Here is a 12,505-nt window from a genome sequence, read left to right as displayed (position 1 = left end):
AGACACGGTTTCAGTTTCATCGGTTTTGTTAATACTGTTGTTTATGGTTTGTGATTTAGCATTTGTGTTTAAATAATTTAATCTCTAAAGGTGATGATCACAATTTGTTTAGAAGCGTTTAAGGATGAAGCAAGAGTTGTGACTTTATGGACATGAGTTTGACGATAAGTGTATTGTAGACTGGTTTGCGGCCAGACACTTTTGTCCATTGTGTTTTGAGTTTTTTCATGAAAATCAATGATGGGTTCGAAGATTATGGGTGATGAGTGCACAATTTTTTCAGAAAAGCGTTTAAGGATGGAGCAAGAGTTGTGACTTTACCATGTGGACATGAGTTTGACGATAAGTGTATTGTAGACTGGTTTGCGGCCAGACACTTTTGTCCATTGTGTCGTTTTGAGTTTCCTCATGAAAATCAATGATGGGATCGAAGATTATGTCACCAAATTGTCTAACGTTTGTTTTTAGTTTAGTTCTATAATTCTATTAATATGAATAAGTCGTGTTGTAGAATTAACATGAGTAGTTCTTTTTTTCCTTTTTTAAGAATTCACGTCATCAATATTAAGAGCACTGAGCAATTTGATTCTAAGATCATTAACTTGATTTTAAAACCAATCTCAGAAAGTTCTTTCAAAATAGCATAACGCAGCTTACAGCTTTGATACTGGTCACCTGACTGCTATTAGTGTAATATTTTCTATGTAAAGATATTAATAAATTAAAAAAAAACTATGGAAAGAGGAGATATGTAAATTTTTTATATCTTATATTTAGAATGTAAGATTATATGAAATATTTATAAATTATTTTTGTAAAAAGGAAAAAAAAACCACGATATATCGAAATAAAAATATGGAAAATTTGCTAAAGTTAATAAAATTTATATTTTTACTTCTATATTATGTATATATTTAGAAAATTTTGAAACAAAATTATTTACAATTAAGCTCATGTGGCCGTCCATGAAAGATTTTAATGGACCAATCGAGATTAGCTGTCTCATTAGTTAACATTAGGAAAAAAAAACCACGATATATCGAAATAAAAATATATTAAAAATATGGAAATTTTGCTAAAGTTAATAAACTTTATATTTTTACTTATATATTATGTATATATTTAGAAAATTTTGAAACAAAAATATTTACAATTAAGCTCATGTGGCCTTCCACGAAAGATTTTAATCGACCAATCGAGATTAGCTGTCTCATTAGTTAACATTATTTTGCAATCTCATTAATCAACATTTTTATTTTAAAATTTTCTATGCAAAGATATTAATAAAAAGGAAAAAAAAGTCTATGGAAAGAGGATATATGTAAATTTTTGAAAAAAAAATGTATGAAATATAGAAAATTATTTCCTCAATAGAAAATTTGTTAAATACATAAAAATTAAACTAATCAAAATGTAAAGTTCTAAGTTTCTAAAATTTAATAGCTTAAAAATGAAAAATAATTGTAAACGAAATTTCGATCATTATTAGTCTCACTAAATTTGTAAGTATTTTATCTCTATATATATATATATATATATTATATACATATGTATATACATACAAATAAATTTACAAATTTTATAGAAAATATATTTCTGAAAAGGAGAAGAATGACAATATAGGCGATAGGTATATAAATGTTTTAAATTACAATACACAAAATAATCTTTAAACGATTATCATGCTAAGTTTTTAAAACAACAAATAGGGATTAGACATCTCACTAATTAACATTTTTAAAATATAATTATTTTCTATATTATTAAGATTTATTAGAAAAAGAAAAAAGTTTAATATATGGAAATAAAATAATCTATAAGAAAATAATAACTAATTAATATATATTATTCAATTGATAAAGAAAATAAGTGTACTTTCTTAGAAATAAGGTTTGACATCGTAGGACCTTGATTTGATGTTATTTGAGTTAATTTTTGAGGTTTAAAGAAGAAGGATCGATGACAAGCACACATACTTTATTAGCTATACATGTGAGTATTGTGTTCATATTATTTTATCTGCAAGTAATTTGTAATTTTGTAGTATAAAAGATTTTGGTTTTAAAAGTTTCCATTTGTGTGGATATAAAATCGAGTAAATATACGAATGAAGTTATCAATAATTGAGTGCATGTGTTGGCTATGAATAAAGTAATGATTTTGGTCTTGGAATTTACTGATAATAAGTTATGTGGTACTCATTAACAAAAGGTTTTAAATTATTATTCAGTGGAAGAAAGTGAGGAAACTGACGAGAAAGAGGAAGAAGAAGAAGAGTATAACGAAAAAGCGGACAGTGAAAGTAACGATGACAACTACATTGCAAAATTAATGAAGATGACGAGAGAGAAAATAAAGAGTAAGTCAAAAAACATGAAAACATAGGTGGTGGCTTTCAATTGAATATGAGAAAACAAAATTAATTCATGATTCTTTTGATCAGATTTAATTCTTAAACACAAATAATTTTTTTATTGTGTATTTGAAATAAAAATTTTGACCTTAATAGTAATTTAAAGGTTTTCTAAAATAATATTTTATAACTAAATCAATTGTATAATTTTTTCATCAAAATCTATCAAATAAACCCACGCAGAGCGTGGGTTCAAAACCTAGTCTATACTAAATAAAAGTAGAAGCTATAACCTCCTAAGGTCGTCCACATGAGATTTTAAACAACCAATAGGGATTAGCCACCTCACTAATTAACAATTTTTAAAATTTTCAAGATTTTGTATATTCAGATTTTTTTAATAACCAATTGCGGTCAGACATCTCAATTTTTAACATTTTTGAAATTATGTAAAATTTCTATATCAAAATACTTATAAATAAGTGAATGTACAACGTCCCACATCGGCTAGAAACTTTTTAGACAATGGCTGAGAACAATTATAAATAAGACTAATATGCTTTCAACTATGAATGAGCAGGAAACTGTATTTACCAAGCATCCAAATTTTAAAAGTTTAAAATATTATAATTATTCAGATTTTTAAATAACCAATCGGGATCAGACATCTCAATATTTAACATTTTTGAAATTATGTAAAACTTATGTATCAAAATACTTATAAATAAGTGAATGTACAACGTCCCACATCGGCTAGAATTTTTTTAGACAATGGCTGAGAACCATTATAAATAAAACTAATATGCTTTCAACTATGAATGAGCACGAAGCTTGATTTACCAGGTGTCCAAATTTTAAAATTTTAAAAGTTTAAAATATTATAATTATCTATACTAATAAAAGTTGGAGCTATAAGCTCCTTACGGCGTCCACATAGGATTTTTAACAATCTATCATGATTCGACATGTCACTGATTAATATTTTTAAAATTTACAGGATTTTCTATATTAAAATTTTTTAAAACAGCCAATCAAAATCAGTTATCTCAATATTTAACATTTTTGAAATTATGTAAAATTTTTATATTACAAAACTTATAAATAAGTGTATGTACAACGTCCCACTTTGGCTATAAATTTTTTAGACAATGGCTGAGAACCACTATAAATAAGACTAATATGCTTCCTACTACGAATGAGTAGCAAGTTTGAAGGATTGACGTCACAAGACCCTTAATTTGATGTTGTTTGAGTTAATTTTTGAGGTTTAAAGAAAAAGGATCGACGACGAACACACTTTTTATTAGTTATACATGTGTTCATATTACTTTCTCTGCAAGTAATTTGCAATTTTATAGTATTAAGATTTTGGTTCAAGAAGTTTCAATACATGTGGATCTAAAACCGAGTAAGTATACAAGTGAAAATATCAATAATTGAGTGCATGTGGTGACTATGCTGATCCATGAAATTTTATGAGAAAATAGACAATGATTTTGGTCTTAGAGTTTGATTGGTTAACAAGTTATTAAGTGGAAGAATGTGAGAAAGCAGATGAGGAAGAGGAAAAAGAAGAGTATAACGAAGAATCGGACGGTAAAAGTAATAATGACAATTATCATGAAAATTTGACAATAAAAATGATGAGAAAGAATATGAAAAGTAAGAAAACAATTGAAAAAAAAACATAAAAACATAGATGGTGGCTGTCAATTAAATATGATAAAACAAGATTAATTCATGATTCAAAAATTGTTTCGTTTGTCAGGTGATTAAAAAAATGGTTTAGTATATGCAAGATCACCAGTTCGAATGTCCGATCCGCCTCTCCTGGACGTCCACTTAATCCATGATTCTTTTGATCAGATTTGATTTTTTAGCACAACTAATTTTTATATTTTTTTAAATTTTGGTGTATCGGAAATAAAAGTTTGGCCTTAATAGTAATTTAAATTTTTTATAAGAGAATATTTCATAACTGTCATCAATCATACTTTTCACCAAAATATATCAAATAAACCCACGCGTAGCATGGGTTCAAAATATTAAAAGTTTAAAATATTATAATTATTGAAACTCTTAAAAACTTCAAATATTATTAAATTTTAAACTATATAGGATGTTTAAAAATATTTTAAATACCTCCACTGAAAGTTTAAAATATTATAAATATTTAAATTCTATAAAAAGTTTAAGTAGTATTAATATTTAACTCTAAAAAATTTTAAAAAGTTCAAATATTATAAATATTCAAACTTTATGGGATGTTTAAAAATAATAGAAATACATCCATAGATAGTTTTAAATATTATAAATATTTAAAACATCCAATAGGGATTCAACATTGAAACAACCCGACCCTTTTTTTTTTAATAATTGAATACAATATAAACAATTATGCAGCCTATACTACTAAATTAAACCAACCCAAACCATGACTCCTCATTAAACCAATAACAACCAGTACACACAGCAGAAACATACCAACCATACAAAACCATTACAACATCAATACAATAACAATCCTAAGCATTCTATCCATCAACCTAGCATATCTCTATCCAAGGTTCCAACAACATATCCAACAATCCAATAACACACAAACGAGACCCTAGATCATCCTCCTCCTCATCGCCATGATTCCACAACACAAACCTACACACCACAAACAACAATTGAGATGCGTAAGTATTATCACAAATACTTAGTGAGGCAATCCTCCCATCTACTGGGCTATACACACAAGCAACTGCGAAACCAATGCTTAACAAATGACAATCAAACACAAACAAACCAGGAAAAATCACGAAACAAGCAACTTCGTGTCGACCGACACCAAAGAGGTGTCGATCGACACTGGCCAAACATGGTGTCGACCAACACCTAACTGGTGTCGATCGACACTCCCTTCGCAGACACGAACTGCACGAATCCGAACGACGAACCTCCGTTTCAATCCGCCTACAATCTGTCCCAAACTCTCCCAAAAGCCTCAGGAACCTATAATAACCATAACACAACCACCACAAGCAAGAACAACACCACAAAACACAACAAATCAAGCAAACAAAGGATTCTCAGGCTTAGATAAGCCATGGTCATACACTCACCTTATCAACTGATTATAACAACCAATACAACCAGTTGAGACCCTCCTAACGTCTGAAACAGCCCAGAAACGCCCTACAACAAGCCACACAACCAAAAACGACTTATAGCAAAACTGGACAGAAACATCAGAAAAGAACAGTCTCAAAGACGAAACCCTAAAATGAAAACCAACCGTTAACTACCAAATCGCTCCGGTGAAGAGCTATCCCTAGAAGTCACGAAGCATCCCACAAAATTTCAGCACGATCAGGAACCCGACGAGACCACGATCTCAATTACAATCCCCGATGGTTCCAACTCGCGTCTGAGAAAACGTGACTCACGAAACTGCCAATAACTCATCGAGTTTAAATCCAAAACTACTTCTGTAAAAAGAATAATGACGATGAAAGACTTGGGAATAAACCTACCAAATTTCATTACCTTTGAGAACGATTTGATATGCCGAAACTGTTTCCTCCCAAACCCTAACGATTCTGTTCTTTCTCCTTTAATCTCCTTCACACCACAATAGGCTCTCTCCTTTCTCTCTATCTCTGCAAACGGCGACCAGACACCCTAAAACCCTTAATTTGTCGCTTCTCCACTTATATACTTGGTTTAGATAACTAAACCAAACCAACCAAACCAAAATCGCAAATTAAAACAAACCCGAGGAACCCAGAAATAGTGGTGTCGATCGATGCCACAAGGGTGTCGATCGACACTCCTACCAAAACCGCATAATCCGGTTCGCGGATGTTACAAACATGTCATTCATTAACATTTTTTAAATTTGTAGAATTTTTTATATTAAGATTTTTTTAAACGACCAATTGAGATCAGGCAACTCAATATTTAACATTTTTTAAATTATGTTAAATTTCTCTATTAAAATACTTATAAATAAGTGTATTTACAACTTCCCACATCAGCTAGAAAATTTTAAACAATAGCTGAGAACCATTATAAATAAGACTAATATACTTTCAACTATGAATGAGCAGGAAACGTTATTTATCATGCGTCCAAATTTAAAAATATTATAAATACCTTCACAGAAAGTTTAAAATATTATAAATATTTAAACTCTATATGAAGTTTAATTATTATTAATATTTAACTCTCAAAAATTTTAAACATGTTTTTATGTATGACTTAATAGATGATTTATATTGTTTCCATAAAATTATTTTTGGGTCAAAGAAAGAAGGATTGACGTCCCAAGATCTTGATTTGATGTTGTTTGAGGTTTAAAGAAGAAGGATCGATGACAAGCACACATGTTTTATTAGCTATACATGTGTTCATATTACTTTATCTACAAGTAATTTACAATTTTGTACTATTAAGGATTTTGGTTTGAAAAGTTTCAATATGTGTAGATCTAAAACCAAGAAAGTATACAGGTGGAAGTATTAATAATTGGGTGCATGTAGTGACTAAGCTGGTCCGTGAATTGCTAAAACTTTACGAGACAAGAGGCAATGAGTTTGGTCTTAGAGTTTGATGGGTTAACAAGTTGTGTGGTAGTCTAAAAAAGGGTGTAATGATTCTTCAATAGAATAATGTGAGAAAGCTGATGAGGAAGAGGAAGAAGAAGAGTATAACAAAGAACCAGACGGTAAAAGTAACGATAACATTTATCATGAAAATTTGACAATGAAAATGATGAGAAAGAATATGAAGAATAAGAAAAAAGTGAATAACAAATCATGAAGACATATATGGTGGTGGTCAATTAAATATGAGAAAACAAGATTAATTCATGATTATAAAAAATGTTTTGTTTGTCTAATGAAAGAAACGGCTTATAATATGCTAGGTCACCAGTTCCATCATGGATGTCCAATTAATTTCATGATTCTTTTGATCAGATTTGAATTTTTAACACAAGTGACTTTTATATTTTTAAAATTTTTTGTATCTGAAATAAAAGTTTATAATTTTCACCAATCAGTTGTAATTTAAATTTTTATATAAACTAATATTTCATAAATGTCATCAATCATATATAATTTTTACCAAAATATATCAAATAAACCCACACATAGCGTGGATTCAAAACCTAGTCTATACTAATAAAAGTAGGAGCTATAAGCTCCTTAAGGCGTCCACATAAGATTTTAAACAACCTATCAGGATTAGACATATCATTATTTAACATATTTTAAAATAAAATAATTAGTTTTCTATTTTAAACATCCAATAGGGATTAGACATCTCACTAATTAACATTTTATTAAAATATAATAGTTTTCTATATTGTTAAGATTATTTAAGAAAAAAGGAAAAAATTAAATCTAAGGAAAGAAAAAAACTATATACAACGTCCCACATCGGCTAAAAAAAATTTAGACAATGGTTCTGAACCATTATAAATAAAACTAATGCTTCCAACTGTGAATGAGCATGAAGCTTGATTTATTAGGCATCCAAATTTTAAAATTTTATTCAGTTTAATCCGGTTCTTTTTTGAGCAAATTAAAACTTTTTAAAAGTTTCAATATATTATAATACTTCAAAATTTTAAAAGTTTAAAATATTATAAATATTGGAACTTTAAAAGTTTTTAGCTTAGAAAGAGTTTTAAAATATTATAATTTAAAAAGTTTATAAAGTTTAAAATATTATAAATATTGAAACTTTAAAAAGATATTAATATTTCTAATATTTAAACCTGACAGAATTTTCAAAAGTAATATAAATATTTAAACTCCATAGAAAGTTTAAATATTTAAAACTCTATAAAAAGTATAAGTTTCATTAATTTTTAACCATAAAAAATATTCAAAATATGTGTATATTACGTAAAACCATGGTGGATATGGGGACTCATGCCGTGTGGTTATGGCAAGTGTAGTGAAGGAGTTAAGATAGGCCAGATCTGGGAAAGGAAAGGGGAAGAAGAGAAAGAAAGTGAAAGGAAGATGAAGACAAAGGTTATGTGAAGGAGCTAACAAGCCAAGAATCCATAGAAACTAAGAAAGCTTCAAGAAGAATTAAACTCAAAGATCTTTGTGTGTTACTCTCTGGCCAAGTAACTGATGGAAAGTAGTGCAATTTATGCTAAGAAACATAAACAGTTCTAAAATGGGATATTGAGGGCATCTTTTAAAGGTCGTAAGGATGTCTGATCGAGCTGAAGCTTTTATGTGGCTGGACCGAGTGTGAGATTTGAAGTATTGTGCATAGAAAGAAGATTTTGAGGAATCCACTTTCTTATGATTGTAATTTAAAACATCTAGCACCCAACAATAAAGTTTGATCATCGCCATTACAGCAGCACCAACCCAAACTTGAGTTGGGGTTCGATACTTTTCAGGAGCCGTCTATTTATAACAGGGGCATTATAATAATTTTGCATATTTAATGTCAATGTATAGCTATTTAAATAATTGATCAATCTCATTTTTTAAAGACAAATTTATATAAGAATACTCGCGCATAGCGCAGGTTTATAACCTAGTATTATAGATAGTTAATAGCATAAATCTTATAAGTGGTATAAAATTACATAAATAAAGTCTTAATGTTACATCACTAGAAAAAAAATTGTAATTTAGATAAAATCCATGATACGTTAATTATTTTATTTTTTTTGGTGAATTAATACGTTAGTGATTTAACTACAGTACTTGGTATAGAATTTGACTCGACATTATCTATATATATATTTTTTTGGAGATATTTAGCAAATAAATTCTGAAGTTGTAATCTATTTACAAACATGCCATTAGCATTAATTATTAATTTTTTTTATTTAATTAATTAATATGAAGTTTTGATTTTTGGAAACAAGATTTCTTATCCTAATACAATTTCCAAAACAGTCAGAACCACTCCCTTTAACATTAAGTATTAAGTTTATAATTAATTTAATTAATATTAAGTTTCCAATTTTACAAAACAATAGTTTCTCCATACAGACTTTCCTAAACAATCGGCCAAATCAATAAACGACAATGTTTTTAAAACCGGATCGGAAGGTGAACCGGAAGTCTTTCGGGTTGCTGGGTCAATTAGTCGGACCGGTTGAACCACGGGTCAATTAGTTTATTGCTTTGTTTATATTTTATAAATATAATATCTACTTTTCTATAAATATCTGAACAAATTATTAGCGGTCGATATAACATTCCTACTTTTAGTACACGTAGGAATTCTATACTACTAACAAAATACTTTCTAATTTTTATACTAACTAATATGTTTATATATAGTTAATTTATACAAAAAATTACATTTTTTATTAAAACAATAATCCATAATGTACCGCAGGTGAATATCTAGTATATATTGTGAAGGAAATAAATAAAATAAATCTTCCAGTTATGTATGAAAGAGAAAGAGGTTTCCGTATTTACATATAATTAGGCTTATCCATTGTGATCGATTAATTGTTATGTATAAGTCAAAATAATCTTTTCTTTGGTAAATGTATTTATCAATCATTTTTGAAAATATATTGAAATCTTGAATAAGTCAAAATTAAAAAATGTATTTATACTTTTCTAAAACAACATAACTTAAAATTGAAATAAAACTTGACTCGAGAGATTATCTTTAATTTTTATAGAAAAATGTCTCACCTCCACGTTAGCTTTCCAATCCAAACCCATTTGAGTAGAAAACCAAAATGACCAAAAAACTTGATTGAGTGAAATGGAATAATAATCATAATAATGACCATAATAATGACCAACAGTTACGTACGTCTTTACTTTTTACGTACGTTCAGACTTCAGACAATCTATAAAAGATATAACATTAAAAAGCTGATTAATATTTTGATTTGATTACCATTTTGATATAACACAGACGTCTGCGCTTGGGATGAGCATAACATGCATGCTTCTTGGGTTCTCCTTCACATTACAGGTTATTTAAAGTCTTTTTCGTTAATAACTATCATTTTTTATCTATTCTATTCTTAACCTAATATTAACTTATTTCTCTAACAATTGTTTTGCTTCTTTGCTATGAGCAGAAAATGCAATTGCTTTCGGAGTTAACTCCAGTATTATCGTTTATATGTGTTATGGTATAACATCTTTTCTCCTTGTACAAAATCTTTTTAATGAAATTTTTGTGTCTGTTATATAAATAAAATGTAATTAACAATGATTTGTATCGGCAGCTTTATATTGCAACTTATGCAATAGGCTTGGGAGGCCTCCCGTGGGTAATTATGTCGGAGGTACATAAACTACTTCCATATTTATTTCTGGTCATATTAGTTTTGTTATTTTTCATCGAAGAAATGTACCATTTAGTCTTATAAAAAATTTTGGTATACGAACTGCTAGACATGTACACTCTCACCCCTTTGTTATATATATATATATATATATATATATATATATATATATATATTTTTTTTTTCTGGCATAAAATAATATGTTTTGGAAATTAAGTAATGTATATGTATGATTGTTTGTGTCATTGTGTGTGCAGATATTTCCAATAAATATAAAGGTAACAGCAGGGAGTATAGTTACGTTGGTATCATTTTCAAGTAGTTCGATGGTCACTTACGCTTTCAACTTTCTATTCGAGTGGAGCACCCAATGTATCTTTTCTACTTCTTTTTCAACTTATTTTTAATTATGTTATATATTATTTAGGTGATAAGAATGATCAAATTGACACCAAGAATTAAGTCTTGAAATATAAAATAGTATTCAGAATCTGTATTTGTGGCATTATTATAAACCTTGCATACATTTTCTATCGCAACTCTATTCGTTTGTTAGGCCATACGAAATTAGAAAACTAATTAGTTAGATATTTGTTTAGATAAATATTATATTCTAAATATATATATATATATATATATATATATATTTTAATTAATTGTGGAACCAAATTATTATATTCTAAATATATATATATATAGTACAATTTAGTAGATACTTATATTTAATTTAATAATTTCCATAGGTACGTTTTACATATTCGGGAGTATTGCGGGAGCAGCATTACTTTTCATTTGCTTAGTTGTTCCAGAAACGAAAGGATTATCACTTGAAGAAATACAAGCTAAGCTTATTCATCAGCCTGACGAAATAAATCAAACTTAGATTGAAAGTTTTATTTATATATTTTGATATATTAATTATCATATTCAGATTATGGTGTTAATATTATATTTTCATCTGCAAAGAAAAATTTACTTTTCTTTTCATTATGTAATTAGTAATTACCATCTTAGTTTACATGGTGCTTACTCTCCTTTTTATGTATTTTCTGTCATGTAAAACATGGCCTATTTACATTGTATTTAATCTCTTAGGGGGTGTATTGAATATGAAATTTTTTGAGATTTTGGAGTATTCTTAAATCTCCTGTTATTTAATTGGTGATTTTTAAAAATCACTTGAAATCCCATATTATTGGATATGAAATTTATAAAAATCATCTATAATCTCTTGTTATTCAATCAATAATTTATAATTCTCACTCCAAATCTAGTGTTATTCAAAAAAACACAATTATTTTTTAAAAAAGCTACTGAATGTGATTCTAGGAGATTTTTCTATCATTTTTAATTAAAACATATGACTTCCAAAATCACACCTTTGAAGGTGAAACTTTGGAATTTTTTTTTTTTTTTAAAGAGTTCGACATTATGAAGCATTGGAACAACTCTTAGTGAAGCATTAGCATTATGCAGCATGAGCAGTATGCTGCATAAGCTGTATGCTATTATTTATTAACAATGATATGTGATTGGTACAGCTGTTAGCATTTAGACATAAAATTACAAAATTAGACATTTTAAATATACAAATATAGTAAACTCTAGATGATTAATGAGGGTAAAATTGTATTTTAATAACTTTAAAACCATTATGTTTGGGAAATGCTTGTGTAGGAGCATTGGGCTGTGGAGCATTTAAAAGCCTTTTATGCTCCCTTTATGCTTTCTAAATAAAACGTGATTGGCTTTTTAATATCTATATGCTCACTTATATACACTACCGGCCATACTGCAATTTCTTTTTTATAAGAGCAACTCTCTTTCTCACTCTTCTCTCTTCACTCTTCTCTCTTCCCTCT

General features: G+C 28.2%; 1 protein-coding gene across 1 annotated transcript; it reads left to right on the top strand.

Annotated features, from left to right (window-relative positions):
* The first annotated feature begins 10,258 nt into the window (after positions 1-10,258).
* On the top strand, positions 10,259-11,778 carry LOC104771227 (sugar transporter ERD6-like 17). Its single transcript, XM_019241908.2, has 5 exons — positions 10,259-10,324; positions 10,434-10,487; positions 10,584-10,643; positions 10,901-11,015; positions 11,387-11,778. The coding sequence occupies exons 1-5, from the start codon at positions 10,280-10,282 to the stop codon at positions 11,524-11,526; spliced, it is 414 nt and encodes a 137-aa protein (XP_019097453.2). The 5' UTR covers positions 10,259-10,279; the 3' UTR covers positions 11,527-11,778.
* The last annotated feature ends 727 nt before the right edge of the window (positions 11,779-12,505 follow it).

Source organism: Camelina sativa, chromosome 20 (genome assembly GCF_030686135.1).
Source record: "Camelina sativa cultivar CO46 ecotype springtype chromosome 20, ASM3068613v1".
Classification (NCBI taxonomy): domain Eukaryota; kingdom Viridiplantae; phylum Streptophyta; class Magnoliopsida; order Brassicales; family Brassicaceae; genus Camelina; species Camelina sativa.
Note: the sequence above shows the minus strand (reverse complement) of the source record. Positions and strands in the feature narration are given on the sequence as shown.

What these genes read in the sequence shown, in the direction of transcription:
- LOC104771227 (XM_019241908.2), top strand. Translation starts at nt 10,280, where the DNA reads ATGAGCATAACATGCATGCTTCTTGGGTTCTCCTTCACATTACAG. An exon ending in GGTTCTCCTTCACATTACAG is followed by an intron (nt 10,325 to 10,433) that starts GTTATTTAAAGT and finishes TGCTATGAGCAG; the next exon opens with AAAATGCAATTGCTTTCGGA. An exon ending in ATTCGAGTGGAGCACCCAAT is followed by an intron (nt 11,016 to 11,386) that starts GTATCTTTTCTA and finishes TAATTTCCATAG; the next exon opens with GTACGTTTTACATATTCGGG.